At 42.0% G+C, this 17,891-nt stretch overlaps 1 protein-coding gene across 1 annotated transcript; it reads left to right on the top strand.

Moving 5' to 3' along the window:
* Window positions 1-434: 434 nt before the first annotated feature.
* On the top strand, window positions 435-15,379 carry CTBS (chitobiase). The gene is made up of 7 exons (XM_056845179.1): window positions 435-572; window positions 4,187-4,325; window positions 5,198-5,406; window positions 8,492-8,663; window positions 9,200-9,297; window positions 12,027-12,188; window positions 15,153-15,379. Exons 1-7 carry the CDS (start codon window positions 435-437, stop codon window positions 15,339-15,341), a joined length of 1,107 nt encoding a protein of 368 aa, XP_056701157.1. The 3' UTR covers window positions 15,342-15,379.
* Window positions 15,380-17,891: the final 2,512 nt, after the last annotated feature.

Raw genomic sequence — 17,891 nt, forward strand, 5'->3', positions numbered from 1 at the left:
AAGGAGGATAAAGCGAGCATGTATTTTCTCCCATGGGGGTTGTTTTTTTGTTTTTTTGTTTGCCAGTCCGCCCTCCTTTTAGTGCATTTGTGCCAGAGTTCCACTTTTCAAAAAAACAGCTCCCACTTCCTTCTGTCTCAGTTTCTCCGATTTGCAAACACAAATAAGGATGTGCCTGACGAGAGACTGCAAGAGACACTCCACAGGCCCACGAGCTTCCACACTCAGTTGTTCCAGAGGGCTCCCTTCCGCTCTGGCCAGGGCCACGCCCACTCCTTCACGTCAGACAAGCGGGAAGCAAACGAGCGCTCTGAGCCAGAGGCCAAGCCATTGGGTTGCCCCGCGTTTCCCCGCAAGCGCAGAACAGAGGCGCAGGCGCAGAACCCGCCACGCGCCCCTGGCTGAAGGAGCTCCCTCGAAAGGAAGGCCTCGTCATGAAACGGTTGCTAGGCAGCCGAGGCGGCGCGCGCCTCTTAACGGCGCTCCTCGTGCACCTGCGGTTGGCTTCCGGCACGTGCCCCTGCCAAGACCCCTCGCTCTGCGAGCCCATCTCGGCCGCCAGAGATTTCGAGGTGCGCATGCGGTGGGTGGGCCCAGGTTGTCGCGAGCGTGGAGAAGAGAGGCTAGGGAGGAACGGGATTGGCGGGGGGAGCTCAGGCTCCTCCGGCTGGCCAATCCGCGGTGGCGGTGTGGGTTGTGCTGGTGGAATGGAACGTTAAGCCTTTTCTTTTCCAGTCGGTGGTTTTGCACGTGGGCTAGTGTTGCACTTTGGGCCTCTGGCAGTCCCGTCAGAGCTTCTGTGATGCGCTAGGCTAGGAAGAAATTCGACTTTCTCCGCCTTTCCATGCCCATACCGGAAGAAAGCTTTACCCGTCAAAGATCTGCCTGCTGTTAAAAACACGGAAGCGTGGCTCCCCATGACGAGGCTCAGTCACTCTGCTCTTCAGCTTTCTCCCAAACAAGATTCCTTGCTCGCAAGCAAGCAGAGGGACGGAGGGTTTTCTGTTGCTTTGTGTGCTTGCAAAAGCAAAATTCATAAATGTGAAAAAAAACTCTCTTAGCTCCAGTATTCAGAGCAATAGAGGTGTATTTATGTATTTGAAATGTTCTATTCATCCTTTCTACCCCCAACAGCACAAGTATTTTAGAATATAATTTTTAAAAAGCAACAATCATATCAATAAAAAGCTTAGACGGAGTCTATTGCTTATTGTGCATCTAAGTTCTCATTTGCAAAAATTAAGCAAAGTTTGAAGTGTATAATAGAGGGCTCAGGTTAAGCCTTTGTTGCTATTAATGCTGGGAAAGAAGGAGTTAAAGAGCCCTTTGGCTGTACCTTCAGTCTTTGCGAAATTCCAGATATGGCCATTGTTAATAATTAATTCTGGCATGAGATTAGCAGTTCAAGTGTACTCATGAGCCGGTGCTGTTTCAATACTAAAACCATGTTTGTGATTGCATGTCCAATTCTTGAACACAAAACAAAAAACCCTTAAATTGTGTATATTATGAAAGACAGTTGTAAGGAATATGCACAAGTTTGAAAGGCTGAATGGGATTTGTTTGAGTTTTGCTTAACAAGCATCTATATAATAAAAAAGTTATATCTGTTTTGGGTTGTATCTCAGGCACATCATTCTGTCGATGTGAATAAACCTAACACTTCAATGCTTTATGTGTGTGTGTATGTATATGTATGGGTGAGCAATTTTGAATGGAGAAAAAAAATGGAGTTGCTTAACCCTCTTTACAACTTTTAGAAGTTTTAAAAATTGTCTCCATTTTTTAAAATCTCCCCCTTGTTGTTTAAGATTATTTGAACAAATAAAAATGAATGTAGTAAAACCCCAAATTGTTTTTTTTATTTTTAAAATAACGCTTTTGGGAGTCAAGTGTTATTCTAAAAAGAAAAAACGATTTATGGTTTTACTACATTCATTTTTATTTTGGGGAACGAAATTTGTGTGATTGCCACGTTGTCTGAATTGGGCTATAACTGTTCTGTTTTCCACAACAGAAACTGCATTGGCACGGAAAAACCGCACATTGCCCTATTCATATGATACAGTACTCATGTGGATTGTACTCCCAACATGCACAGATGGTGGCCAGAATGCAATGAAACCTCTGCAGAGGGCTAAACATGTTGGAACATGTTAAGCGCAAATGAATAAAACAGAATTTTACCATTTCTTTTTAGAAAAGCAGCTTTGGGAATGAGCAGTTTTGAATGATGGGAAGTTTAGATAATGGAGACAATTTTAGGAAGTATGGATTTTCCATATGGATGCAGCTTCCATTCTGGGAAATGCAAAATTCACAGGCCAATTCATACAATATAGACATTGTGCAAATTGTCATCCTATGCCATGTAGATGGAATACAGCATAATGTCTGCAGAGGGATCTTGTCTCCCTGCAGATTTTCCTAGTATAGAAACTTGTTAGAGGCAAGTATCTGGAATTCAGTGGAAAGGAAAGCAGTATGGATCTGGAGCAGATAAATTGGGGTGGGACTAGGATTGCTAACCTCCAAGTGGTGGCTGGAGATCTCCCACTATTACAGCTGATCTCCCGTTCACCTGGAGAAAATTACCACTTTGGAAGGTGGACTCGATGGTATCATATCCCATTAAAACCCCTTCCCTACCCAAACCCCACCCTCCTCAGGCTCCACCCCCAAAATCTCCAACCCGGAGCTGGCAACCCTAGGTGGGACATATTGTGCCCCCTCTCCTGAAATTACTCTGCTCAAAATAATTTTCTCCCAAAACTGGGGAAAACATATTTCATTCAAAATGTAATTTGTCAGATGTATGTCTATTTCACTGGAATTTAGCTTCAAACAAGGGTGCTTCTGTATCTAAATTGTGTAGTGATTAGTGCTGGTTAACCACAATCTGTATTTTAAATTGGATGGGGGGGGGGAGAGAGATGTAAATCCCAAAGTGCCTTGGGTGCTGAGATGCTCAGCAAAAATGGGGTTAAATAAATGCTCTAAATAAATAAAAATTCACTTCAAATTGTTGCTATCTCTTTCCTGGAAATAATAGGTTGAGCTCTAATATGTCAATGGTCTTTTATGCATGGTCGCTTAACCCTCCTTTATTCCCTGTTTCAGCCAGGATCAAATTTTCAGGAATACACGTTACCTCATTCCTTGGAAGCTCAACGCTGCTTCAACGCAAAACGGACCCAACTTTTCCCATTCCTCTTCTGGACTGAGTCAAACCGTTCTTCCTGGCTCATTCCAGAGCCACAGAGCGAGCGTACACCTTTCTCGGGTTGAGCTTCACCTTACCCTTTTCCAAACCCTTCTTCAAGGCAGCCAAACAGGGGAAGCACAGAAGATTGGCTTCTCTCACAGCCAGTCATGAAGCAGTGTGTAAAGAGGCAGGGATTCAAGTGCTTCCTGCTACCTCTGAGCTCTTTCTGAGCAAAAGAAAGGCTTTTTAAAAACAAGACTAGCCTCCCCCCCCCTTCTTTCAGATTGCTCTGTTTTTGTTCTTAAAATGCTTTTTTATGCGGCAGTTGGTTCTGGGGGTGAAGGAAGTCTTGCGAAGTCGGCCAATTATAGAGCAGCATTTAAAGGGGCGGGACTTGATTTGAACTAGGGAGTCTGCTTTTTTGTATTCATGCCTCCATTAGCACACAGTTTCATCCCTGATCATTCCAGCCAATGCAGACCGTTTCCCCCAACCCGGGTTACTTTGATCCTGACTGAAACGGGGAATAAAGGAGGTTAAAGCAACCATGCATAAATGACCAAAAAGTCTTGAAAATGCTAGTCTTAAAGAAAAGATTTACATTAATAATACCCATCATTGTGCTATAAATTACCTGTGAGTTTCAGTTTAAGTTCTTCAAGATAGCATTGGTTTATTTGAACTGATAGGTGCTATAGTACAGAAATATTTAATGTGGATCCCCTTAATCTACCTAAAGTTGAAGCTGTTTAGGGTTTAGATGCATTATGTGATAAGCAGTCTATTGGTTATGTTTTAGGGACACTCTTTGGTTTTGTATTCTGCCATGACTGTGTAGCGTGGGCTTTCCTATAATCTATACAATGCTGGGAAAGAGGTAAAACTGGGTAACTGACAGGCTTTCCTGTCATCTGTGTGAGGTTGGGAGAGATAGAAATTCAGGCTGTTAATAAAGACATTTTTCTTGCTATGCCTCTGCAGGTTTTTGTGTTTCAGGTTGGTGGGAAGGCCTGGAAGTTCTATGATTGGTCACAAATTACAACTGTGGCAACTTTTGGAAAATATGACCCTGAGCTCATGTGTTATGCTCATTCGAGAGGATCCAGGGTTGTTTTAAAAGGTACATTCTAATCAGGGTAACATGGATGTTTGTGCGCAACCTATGTATTCTACATATGTTTACTTGGAAGTAAGACTCATAATTAGGTAGGCCTGTAGCCTACCTCTGCTGTATTGCTGTGTACACGGGGCTACCTTTTTACAGAAGCTGCAGTAGGTCTAGAATACACAAACCTGTTTGTTAACTGGGTCTATATTTCCCCTCCACTGACATATGAAGCTGCCTTATACTGAATATACCCTTGGTCCATCAAAGTCAGTATTGGCTACTCAGACCAGCAGCGACTCTCCAGGGTCTCAGGCAGAGGTCTTTCACATCATCTACTTGCCTAGTCCCTTTAACTGGAGACACCGGAGATTGAACCTGGGACTTTTTGCATGCCAAGCAGATGTTCTACCACTGAGCCACAGCTCCTTCCAAACATAAGTGTGCTGGCTTCTAGTTTGATTTTGGACATAATACAAATAATTGAAAGTGACCTATAAAGCCATAAGCAGTCTGGCGCCAGGCTAACTTAACCGCCTGCTTACATATGAACCTGTCTGTTAGTGAAGATCTATGTTACAGATTGTTCTTCAAGTGTCCCTGCCACCATGATTTCGGTAGGTTGTTACTGGAGAAAGCTGGCACCCCACTCCCTTCCTATTAAAAGTCTCCAGCTGGATTTGGCCAACTTTGCTGTTAGTATATAGATGATGATGTGTTGGTATGCAATTCTAAGCATACTTATCAGGAAGCAAGTCCCCTTGAGCTTGGTGGGATTTACCTCTGAGTAAAGATGTTTTGGAATGGAATGGAGGGGAGGGTCTCCATATTTTTTCCCTTAATACAATGCAATAAACTGTCATTTCTGATCCCCACTTATTCTTTAGGAGATGTATCTGTGAAAGAAATTGTTGATCCTGCCTTCAGAGCAGCTTGGATAGACCAGAAGGTGGAGCTTGCCAAAAAGCAGTATATGGATGGAATCAACATAGATATTGAACAAATGGTTACTAAGTCTTCAGCAGAATACTATGCATTAACAGCTTTGGTTAAAGAAACAACAGAAGCTTTTCATAAAGAAATTCCAGGATCACAGGTGCAAATATAACAGACTACTGCTTTACAAAAAGGAGATCATGAACGTTGTTGAGCGTGTGGATACTTTTTGAGAATTTTTGAGAAAGGGTAGTATGTGCTGGCACAGAATGGCTGCCGCAGGGGGTGAGGCCAGTGATAAAATGACTTTTATGGGGGGACAATAAAAATGGTTAAAATGGTAGCTTCTCCATAAAGCTGCAAACAGCAGATTCAGAGGCCCATAAAATGCAGGAAATGCAAAGTGAAATGAAATAATGACTTTTTTGTAGGCTTGGCAGACCTCCCACTGTAGCGGGAGACCTCCCATTGTCTACCACTTCTCTGAGCAGCGGTGGGAGGAAAAAAACAACAGCAGCTTTGCTAGTGTCACCACATCACTTCTAGTATAACCCAGAAATGACAAAGGGTAGCTCTAGGAATCTCCTCAAACTCTATGGTAAAACTAGCATTTCTGCCAATTCCGAGAGCTACCCTTTGTCCCTTCTGGGTTGTACCTGGAAGTGATATAGTGGAATTGGTGATGTTGCACCCCCCCATGTCCTGCCCCCAGCCTTGCTGCCAGTTGCTGGGCTCAGCCTGGCAACCCTATCTTGTCCACCCAAGTTATTTGCCCCAGGCTTGATGCTCTTGGGAAGCAGGGATTTTCCCCTCTGCTTACCTACAGCATTTTGGTGCATTCATGCACCTTGCAGGGTTTCTCCAGCTTTTTCTGATCTTACTAAAACATTATAATAATCTGTGTATCAGGTTATCTGAACTCATAGGTTTCTTTTATTTTAAAGTAAGTCTCTAGCCACTTTTGTTGCAGAGATGTCTTTTCCCTTATATATCCTCAATGAAATGGGTCAGAGACTTTCGATTTAAATGAAACCAAGAATTCAGAGAACCTGTTACACAAATTGCTACAATATTATAACAATATTCAACAGCCAATTAAAAAAAACCTGGAAAAGCCTTGGGGCTGAGGTGGAGGGAATGGCTGCTGGCAGACCAGGCTCAGAAAATGCGTAGAAACTTGCCATGAGGAGTCTATTGCTACTGCTCTGTGTTGGCGCTCAAGCCTGTTCCTATGTGAAGAACACCTACATAAAATCCAAATATAGAGAAGAAAAGCACAGAAAGCATTCATAATAGGAATAATCAGTGTGATAATGCAGTTTCCTTAGTTTTGCTAATACTTCTAATGGCTAAGGAATGTCGGATCCTTTTTGGGAGAGTATATGGAATTCCTAAGGTGTTCAGCAGTGTAGCAAAACCTGGAAACCTTAGCAAAGCCATAGAAAATACACATTAGCTAAAAAACACAGTGTAGAATGTTCAGTGTATGAAATAACCAACTTTGATAAAAAGCTCCCCTTTAATCCATTATCGTTTTTTTTTACAAAAGTTCAAATCAGTAATAACAAACAGCAGTTAACACAATTAAAGTATAACCTGATCAGATCACAAATGTTCATTCTAGTAAACTCAGCTCTTTATTTTTATGTACGTTATTTATAGTCTACCTTTCTCACAGAGACTCAAGGCAGATTACACATAGCGAGTCAGTAATATCAACAAAATGTGGTATTTAAAAACTAATGCAGGTTGAGTATCTCTTATCCGTATTTTGGATCTTTCTGTGTTTTGGAATATTTGCATATACATAACTGAGATATCTTGGGGATGGGTCCAAAGTCTAAACACGAAATTCCTTTATGTTTTATATACACCTGATACACATAGTCTGAAGGTAATTGTATACAATATTTTAAATAATTTTGTGCATGTGGGGCATCTGGGGAACCTGCCATTGGCGCAACCAGCCTGCACATGTGCCATTTTATTACCCTTTGTGGGTGCTCAAAATGTTTTGGATTTCGGAGTATTTTGGATAACGGAATTCCTAATAAGGGATACTCAACCTGTATTAGAAGTCTGGAACCACCAGAAAGAAACCGAAGCATAGCATAAGTATTAACATGACTCATTAAGCAGTACAGAAATTATACAGTAGGATTCTACTTACGAAACACTATATACAGCAGTAAAGACCACAAGTCCCTAATAATTTATCAAAGTTTGTGAAACCATTTTGTACTGTGCAGCCTTATTACCTGCGCAGAAAAGTCCTCTTGAATAGATCAGTTTTGCATAGTTTGGGGAAGGCCAGGAGGATGGAAGTTGTCCTGACCTCCTCGGGCAAACCATTCCACAAGGCGGGAGCCACAACAAAGGAAGCTTGTGTATGGGCAGTTGTTGATTTTGTCCATTTGCAGGTTGGCACCTGCAGAAATGCCTGCAGACATGAGTGGAGTTGTCGTGGCAGAGCATAGGGAGAGAGGTGGTCCTGTGATTAAGAGGGACCAAGACTATGAAGGGCTTTATATCTGATAGCCAGTAACTCTGCCCAGTAACAAAGGGGCAATCCATGGAGGGTCTGCATAATGTGAGTAATATCCACGTTCCATCTACCTCCCACTAGTAGTCAAGCTGCAGCATTCTGGTCCAGCTGGAGTTTTCAAGAAGATTTTGAGGGGCAGCCTGTGCAACTGGTGATCCATTAGGTATAAAACAGTTCACAAATCATATATTGTGGTCCACCAGGTGCTTGGCAGACCCCCCCCCCCAGTTTTGCAATCTAGTCTGGCATTAAAACGGTATATTGCAAGCTGGACAAGCCTGTCTTAGCCACATATTTCCTTTGTTGTCAAATATAACACTGCACAATTTCTAAAATTATTTTACTGTGGTAGTATTTCCAGACTACACACACATTAAATCAGTTTTGAAGGAATTAGCAGGGTAGTGGTTATATATCAGAGACAGGCATGATTGGAATGGAAGGCAAAATGTTACTGCTAAATTCTTTAAGGTAAAATGAATCAAACTCCTTAGGAATACTTTCAGAAGACTACATCTTAATTCTTAGATTAACCCTCCCCTATCACTTTACCCATAGCTTCATTATGATTCTTAAGCCAAAATCCCTAGTTGTGAACTCTCTTGGAAAAATTATGCTAGCAGCATTACAACAATATCTTGTATTCTGTGGAAACCTATTGCCTATTCTGAATTTGAGTGATTCCCCCCCCCTCCTACAGGTGACCTTTGATGTAGCTTGGTCTCCAGAATGCATAGACAAAAGGTGTTATAACTATACTGGGATCGCCAATTCCTGTGATTTTGTGTTTGTCATGTCTTATGATGAGCAGAGTCAAGTATGGACAGACTGCATAGCAAGAGCCAATGCTCCATACAACCAGACATTAACTGGTAAGAACCAGCCCCAGCTATGTACTGTGAAATGCCATTCCTTGTGTTATTAGTGTTAGGTTTGATATTCTGTGTTCACAGTTATCCACTTTTGTGGCCAACAGTCCCACACTCCATAACTGAGATAAGCTTTTGCATGTATTTGCTTTCTTTGATTTTGTTTGTATGCAGATGCCATGCCTTAAAAGCCACATTTGGTAGAGCTGTAGTATTCATTTTGATTAACTGCAAAAGTAGACATCATCTCACCTGTGTTTCTTGTTTTGGCTTGAAAGCCATGTAGCTGCTTTAGCATCTGTTAACATCTATTCCCACATAGGGTGTTGTCCTCTTGGGTAAATTACTGGATAAGTCACATGGGAAACTAAACAACATAAATCTTCTCTCCAAGATTCTCTTGCATTTGGAAGAGACTTGTAGACCTAGTTGCATCCTGAATGTCTGCCTGAGTGGCCTTTGATTTGCTGACATTACAAATGTAGCTGCAGGCATGGAATAAAAAAATGCAGGTAACTTGTCATTTCCTATTAAATTAGGATATGATGATTACATTCACTTGGGCATTAATCCAAAGAAGCTTGTGATGGGTGTTCCGTGGTATGGCTATGATTATCCCTGTCTGTCGTTATCTAAGGTAAGCCTGCTGTCTAAATATATTTTTGTTATGCACTGATTCTGAATAGTCTGTACCTGTAGTATTTTGCTGTATTTATCTGGTTTACTGCCCCCGATCCTATAAATCTGCCCCCCAATGGCTGCAATAGTTAAAGCAGGACCCTGACCTTAGCAAATAGGATAGAATTGCCCAGCTATGGCTTCTGCCAGAAGATGCATGTTACCCAGCTAAAACAGATATGTTGACTTGCACTCGTCTTTCTGATTGGCCAAAAGGCTGATACAGCAAGGCCATCTACCTGGACCCTGTCTTCTTTCTACCAGTGGGCTTGCTAAGTAGTCTTCTTTATTTGGATAGTTCAAAAACAATTCACATCTAAAGTATTTTATATTTTGGTTCTATTGTGTACTTCGAAAGAAGCAGCGCTGGTGGGACATATTCACAGCTTAGCACATTTGGACTTTTTAGCTTTACAACAGATCTGGATGTTTGGCTGCAAACGTGGGTTTCCCAACCATATGTCTGCTACATACCTGTGTATGTGCCATCAAGTCACAACCAACTTATGATGACCGCAGCAAGGGGCTTTCAAGGCAGGTGATTAAGCAGAGGTGGTTTGCCATTGCCTTTGTTCACAAAGTCTTCCTTGGTGGTCACCCATCCAAATAGCAACCCTGCTTAACATGCGAGATCTGACGAGGTCAGGCTATACTGCACTGCCTTCCCATATAATAAAGAGCTCCTTGCAGTTGTCTAAAATTGACTTGTTTAACTTTTCACATTTGAAGAGAAAGGGAAAGAGCTATTTTTTTATAGCTTTCGCCAAAGGTTTTCCATATTTGCTCAATATGGGGCAAGCCTCCTGTATTAATCTGCTGTAGAGAGCAGGGAGAACAGCAGGGAAAGTAGGCAAGCAGGTACGAAGATGAGTTTCCTCATCTGGCTTTCTGCTGACATATTTGAGAAAGTGCTTGTGTTAGCTGTAAAGTGCTGCAGGATTGGTGGGAATATAGTTCTATATTGCCAGAGAGAACCATACTTACAATTCTTCTTCTACCAAATAGCAGAAAAGCAATGCAACAGCAGTGCTAAAAAACCTCGTGTGGAAAGGACCAAAAAGTGCTTAAGATCAATGTCGGAGATCTGTCATCCAGATTATTTAAAATTCCAAGCATGGTGTAGCGCCTGTATTTTTTTCATTGACAGAGCAAATAGAAACTTAGAGCAGGGGTGGGTAGGGGGATAGATTAGATTGGACAAATGGTGCCGGGTGAAAGCATTAACCCTGCTGCCCTCAGTACTGCTTCTTTGACCAGTTTGTCACTTCCCCCCTGTATTGTGATCCCAGGTCTGCTGTGTCATATCTACTACTGAAGCAATGCCACTATTCAGTTCAGCTATCAGCAGATGATACTTGTAACATTTTAAGGGGAACTCTTGCAGGCAGTTTGTATAGGCTGGAGATGCAGATACAGCTTTGCTGACTTTTCTTTCAAGTGTGGCTACTCAGCCTAACGCAGCAATGACTGTGAGCGAGACTGAGTGGCAGCGTTTCATCATTAACTGCTGAAGCCACTCCTCTGGATCTAGGCACTGTGATCCTCCCAGGCCCAAAGGAGTGATCCTCCCAAGCCCAAAGGAGAAGCAGCAGCCAGGAGTTACCTGCTGCTATCCGCTGGAAGCCCTTGTATTTGCCCAAGAATCCTGTCTGAGAAGAGAGGCAAAAGGTTAAACACCATATCTTTAGCTTACTCAAAGTTCAAGGATGGTAAGTCTGGGAATAGTTAGGCAACGGGTGAGCTGACAGTGAGGAAAACACTTTTAAGAAAATAGCTCATGGAGAGGTTGGCTGAAAGAGAATTCAAGATAAGTTTATGTGGTGATGCCAATTTAAGACACAGAAAGGTTACTGATTCAACACAGGGTACACACAGGGACAGTAGCTGAAAGATAGTGTTCTGTTCTTCCTTATATTGTTTTTCTTGGCTGAGTATACTTGTACCAAGTTGAAATTTTTTGTTACTTAAATCTTAATAAAGCCATATCTGTACCCTGCCACTTCTGTCTGCAACAGACTCACACAATTAACCACTCTGGAATTATTATTTTTAATCAGTCCCTACATCCAGCACTCAATTATAATAGTTACCTGCTAGATTAATAGCTTCCAGGTATACTTGACAGTACCATTGGGTAAAGAAAAGGAAACTCCCAAGTGGTGGCAGCACCCTGAATAGACCGTGCGTCATCCCCCTCTCCCTCCCTCCACCCTTACAGTAACCAACCCCTTAATTAAACAGTTCCTTATCTAATTTCTTTATTACAGTCCTGGACTATTTAAAAATAATCACAGAAGGGACAACATTGCAAGACATTTTAAAACGTTAATACAACCAAGAAATAAGGTCTATGCAGTTGTCTTTTGTCAGTCCACACATACTGGCTGGTACTCCAGTTCCACAAACAGTCCGGGGGAAAAAAGAGAACAACAAACAAAACTCTCCTTTGCAAGGGTTTGGGAACAGTGTCATTTGGATTCTCCGAAATAACCACATGTACAAATGATGGCAATTCCCAGCAAAGCAGCCGTTGTTGGATCAGTGAAGCCTCTTTCATGTAAAGTTGGAGAGGACTGGAGAGCCAAACGTATTACTTGCCTCCCATTTACTATCTGTCTTCAGATATCTTTCTAAAATATATCTTCTTGAAGATTCAGTGTATATGTAACGCATCCTTCATTTCTTCAGGCTCATGTATGTGCCATTAAAGAAGTCTCTTTCAGGGGAGCCCCTTGCAGCGATGCAGCAGGACAGCAGTTGCCCTATAGAATAATAATGAATTGGGCAAACAGTTCTATGTCTGGTATTCTGTGGGATGAGGAACAGAAAGCTCCATATTTTGAATACCAGGTAAGACGTTATCTAATTTACTTTTCTGTCTTTTAAAATTTTTAAACAATTATTATTCTATATGTGAAAATAGTTACAGTGGTGGATCATCGTATCCAAAATTTTGTAACATATGTTAGTTCTTCCTGTGCTTCCATAACCCACTGTTATATATGCACAGCTACACAACTCAAAACTCAGGTGTCTTCATCGTGGTCTTTCACATTTGTGTATGTGTGTGTATGCTGAAAGAGAACTAATGAAAGAATAAATCAACAAACTAATAATATTTTTTTAAAAACGAGGGGAATGGAAAGACAGATTAAGAGCAAGGAACTGAAAACGGATATTTTTTTCACCAAAACACTCAAGAGGGATCATAAATCCTTGCCTGATCTTGTTAATCTTTTATTTAAACTATTCATTTCCTTGTAGCCAGGTGCACCAGCTACTCTAATCAAGTTTCTATTAAAAGAAGATTGATTGTTTTCCGGGGGCTATTAAGAAAGCCCAGCCAACCCAGAATGTCTGAGCAACAGGAAGTGCTATAGAGCCAGCAGGGTCTAAAATCATATTCACACACAAAAAAATCACATACAATTTCAGTTGCCTCCCTATGTAGTAGGCCTCCTGAGGCCTGAAGGGGAAAATTGGAGGTTCGTCCCAAGGGGTCCCCAAAAGACTGGATCACATTTTAGTAGTAGAAGCAAGCTCTCTATTCTTAGATTTGATCGATCAAGCCAAGTACTTGTCCACTGTAGAGGTCACTGGCAACACTCCAAACACAGCTCAGGTCATAGGACCTCTGACATCAGCATTGTATTAACATACAACCAGTAGACCCTTCCCCACATATCAGTATGGTCCATCAGCATCTAGTCAACGGTCCTGGTTTTCCCGCTGCTCTAGTCTCTCGACCGACTCTGGAACGGTGGTAACCTGTACCTTCTATATCTGTACATTTCTTTACTAATTAGACTTTGGGAATATCTCTATGTGTAAGTAAGGGGGGGAGCTATGGGGAGGATCATGTTTGGCATGTATTCAAGGGAGGACAGAGACAAAAGGCTGGATATAGGAGGAGGTCATAAACTACTGAAGTGCAGACTGTCAGTCTCCAAAAGGAGATAAGAAGAAGCTGGAATCTATCAGGGTAGAAAGGCTTCTTCTTTCTAGGTTAAAAGGGATTCACTAAGACTAAATACAATGTACTCTATTTGTCTATTAACAATACTACAGTAGAAGATTAAACTTTCAGATTTATCCTTCAGGTTCTTGTAGGTTATCCGGGCTGTGTGACCGTGGTCTTGGTATTTTCTTTCCTGACGTTTCGCCAGCAGCTGTAGCTGTTTGTTACAAAATACCACGGTCACACAGCCCGTATAACCTACAAGAACTGATGAACTCTGACTGTGAAAGCCTTCGACAATATTTTATCCTTCAGGCCTCAGAATTGGAAGCAGATGGGGTTGCTTCACCTTGTTCGTCCCTTCCTGGGAAGTGATAAGAAACTGGCCTCTCTCTAGCCATTTCTTGGCTTTTCAAAACTTTGGTTCAGGCTTTTGGGCTTAGTATTTCAGAAGGCCCCTCTCTGGGAACAAATGTCATGATAACTTGCTAATTCAGAGATAGAGAGATAAGAGTTGAGATGCACACAGGTGCAGATGAGATCACGGGAGCTTCAAGGCTGAGACCAAGATGAAGTTTGGCACTCACATTCCATGTCACTGGTGCAAGGAGGCCTGGGCAGGGGTGAGTTGCCTGACTTTGAGCACATACTGGCTGCCGAAATGTGTGGTAACATGTCTTGGTAACACACCTGATTGGCCAAGCACTATTAGGCCAGCTGCGGGCAGTCTGACATAAAGCAAGACCATTCATTCTAGATTGAACCTTCCTTTGACTGGATGCCTCTTGGATTTTGGACTCTGAAACGTTACCTGGATTTGGTGTCTCAATCTAGACAGGTAACGTCTGGGTCAGAGGACCAAAAAGTCTGTATAAGTATCTTAGGTTAGCTGATAAACCTTTTTATTTCCTTCGTTGCTTTGCACTGCTCTTATATTGGTACACTTTTGCACATTTCTTTAATAAACCTTATTAATCATACTTCTGTGGGGTCATTTGGATTTGGGGGCTTCAGTCTAAACCCTGTACCTTGGCTTACATTAGCAAAACTACCAAACTAATTGTTTTTGGAACTCAACCTGCAACTATCCTACCTGCAGGGCTGACTTTTTGATTAACCCTTGGTTGGGCTGGAGACGGTGCCTTGGTGTCTCAGCTGAGGGTTAGTCTGAGGTACTGGTGGTGGCTTGTTACCCTGGGCAGTAAGGATTCCTTCCCCTTTTTTGTCCCCTTGACAGGCAGCAGCTCTTGCAGGCTTGAGCTGAGCCTGCTTTTCCTCCCTGGCCAACATTGGGAGTGCCCTTTTAACCTCTGTTGTCTCTACCTGTCCCTCACCGGCATGCAGTCCTGGGCTGGGTTTTACCCCAGGCAGGGCCTTGGGCAATCCCTGGCCTAGAGGCCAGTGACCTTCATTATCTCTTCCCCTTGACCACACCTGGCCCTTGCCCCATCCTTCTCCTGTCTCCTCCTTGAAATCAGGTAGCAGGGAGGGCTACCAGTCTGTGGGCTCTTACTACCTTGCAGCAAGCCCACCCTCACGTTACCTCCATCAAGCTTGGCCTCCTGGCTGGACAGTACTTTGTTGGACCATGCCCCTGGGGTATCAGCCCCGCCCCTGCCAAACTGCGGCCTGCACCACCAGCCTCAGCCTTGCTGCCGGCCTTGTTGGATGAGGCTGCTCTCGACTGTGTCGGGCTATGCACCTCCCTCTGCACTGGAGGCTTATTTGCCAGTATGCAGTGCTGCAGGCCTAACCCATGGAATTCTGTGAATTTTACTTATGAACATGAAAAACTCTAGCGGTTAAATAGAACAAAAGCAGCATTTCAACACGTTCTTTTTCCCATTCTTTTGTAGGACCCACATGGCACTATACATCAAGTGTGGTATGATGATCCCAGGAGCATTTCTTTGAAAGCGGCTTATGTGAAAGAACGGGGTTTGAGGGGTATCGGTATGTGGAACGGGGATTGTCTTGACTACTCTGGAGGCTCTGTGGCACAACAGCAGACAGAAGCAATGTGGGAGGCCTTGAAACCAAAATGATTTTATAATAGTGTAAACAGAGCCATCTAAGGTTAAAATTCTTTAACCTTACATACACACATTATGTAATTTCTTTTTTAATTAAAGATGATTAATTTTGGTACATAATTAACAACAAAATTAGTTTCAAGCAACATAATTTCTCATCCCTATTTAATTTTCCATGCCCCCTCTTTTCTTCAATATAGCCCTTACAATATCGAATCCTATGTAAAAAGTTCTCCTACACAAAATGGAATTAATATATATGTTATTTTTGATTAAGGGTGCCATTAGATTCTAATAGAGGCTGAGAATTTTAACTGTATATTGCTGTGTTTTAACTGTTGTGAGCTGCCCCGAGCCCGACATTGTCGGGAAGGGGTGGGTTATAAATTGAATGAACGAATGAAATTTTTTAAAAATCCAGTGCATATGGCAAATGGCACGTGTGATTTAAAAATATTTATAATTTGGTGAATGCAGATTTTTGGCAATGTCAAGCTATGAATAAAGATATAATGCATACATTTTAGAGATGACCGTTAACTGTATCCTTCTGAGAGCAAATATGGATGGTGAATAAAGAAATCACAGGACATGAGTTGCCAATGAACCTCAAGGTTGTTCTGTTTGGCTTGTTTAAGGCCTATGTTGGACCAGAAGACATAGATTCGGTTACAGCTTTCCTAACTACTGCTGTTATGTGTATTGCGACGGTATGGAAATCCTTTTAACTAAGTTAACATATTATAAAGAGAAATGAGATAATCTCAGCCAAGCATATTTGTAAAGAGCCAGATTTTGTTTCTTGGTTTTGGGTTGATGATGGTTATGTATGTATGTTCATGCTAGTAAGCTTATCTGTTGTTATTAACTTGGTTTGTATTGTGTATCAATTGGTTGATTTTGATGTTATTTTAAATGATGTGAGCTGCTCTGAACTGTAATCTCTGGAAAAGTAGAGTATACACGCTTTTAATAAATAACATTACAATTGGCTGCAGTTGGCGCTCATCCTTTGATTTAAAAGATGTATCCCAAGAAAGTCAAGGACAAAGATCTGTTCCTCAATATAGATAAATAAACTACAACACTGAACTTCACAGAATACACACACAATTTTCCATATACCTACAATCTCAAGAACTACAAAATCTATTACTGTACAAAGAGAGTTGGGGGGGAGGGGACTACGTTAGTGAACCACTTAGTTTCCATAGTCTGGTTGGAAGCAGACAATTGAAAACATGTCTCTGAAGTGTTGATTGGGTCTTTGTTAGATCACTAAGGTATGTTGAACTAGGTTGGATTTGACTGCCCATTTGTGCAAGAATGGTAGACCAGTCAGGAGACTCTGCTCTCAAGGGCTCATAGATCAAGTAGGATTCCAGAATGTTTTGTGGGAGTTAAAGGACTGCAGTGATGGTTCAGTTGAATGCAAAGGGATAGCTATGTAAGTCTATTGTAGCAAAATAAAACAAGAGTAGTGGCACCTTAAAAACTAATATTTATTTCATTGTGAGAGTTCATGAGTCACAGCTTACTTCTTCGGATGCGTAGAAGGAAAATTATACTAAAAGTGCTCATGGAGAATAATAATGGGGGGAGTTGAGACAGAAAGGAATGGTGTAAATTATAAATCTTTGAAGTGTAAATTCCCAGTGTAGTGGGAGGAAAAGAGAGGAGTATGTGTGCTGATGCTGAGGGGGGTGAATTTATTTTGGAGATATGACAAATAGGAGGCTCTTTGCCATTTCTTCCAAAAAGCCTCCTCATGTGCCTGTCCATGTGTATGTGTGTGTGCACACACACATATTGGATTTTCAGCAGTAAACACAAGGCTGGCAATACTGTGTCTACTGCTAAAAGAGCAGTTCTGTCCTTAGGGTGGCTTTGACTGTTAGTGAAAAAAGGCTACCACCTATACTCAGTCACTTTTATATTGGGCTGATTTGTAATGTTGAAAGGGGAAATTGTTCATGCTGCATCCATATCTACAACTGTCATAAAAAGCATACAGAAAATTTATTTCAAATGATACAAATACCACCTGCTAAGTGACTGGATGTCCTTCTTCAATTATTTTCAAAGCCACATTTAGTCTGCTGTCCTAGATTGCTTCCACATAGATGTTTTGCTCCGTGACCCCCCAAAACTGCAGCAGATCTTCTGGGCACTTCTGTACAACATAAATGTGTTATTGTACACTTTTTCCCTGGCTCTGCTGTGTATTTTCCCAGACGGTGTGAAGTGATGCTGTAGAAAATACTCTCATGCAAGCAAGTCCTTTGCAGAATGGAGAACTGTCCTTACGAAGAAGCAACCCTAAACATATTTGTTTGAGATCTGTGGAACTTCTTTTTTGGTAAGGTTGGATGATAAGAGTGCCAAAAGTATTACTGTCATGGGACAAAGCCTGGATTCCTGCTGGAGCGCCACAGTCTGCTCAACACCCCAGCCAAGAGAGGGAGTCCTGTGCCTCTTTGCTGGAGCAAATCCCTGAGTCAGCAGTTCTTGCCCAAGTCTGCATCATCATCTCTCCCTAGACTTCTGGGATAAAGTGTGGAT

Source organism: Euleptes europaea, chromosome 2, assembly GCF_029931775.1.
Source record: "Euleptes europaea isolate rEulEur1 chromosome 2, rEulEur1.hap1, whole genome shotgun sequence".
Lineage (NCBI taxonomy): Eukaryota > Metazoa > Chordata > Lepidosauria > Squamata > Sphaerodactylidae > Euleptes > Euleptes europaea.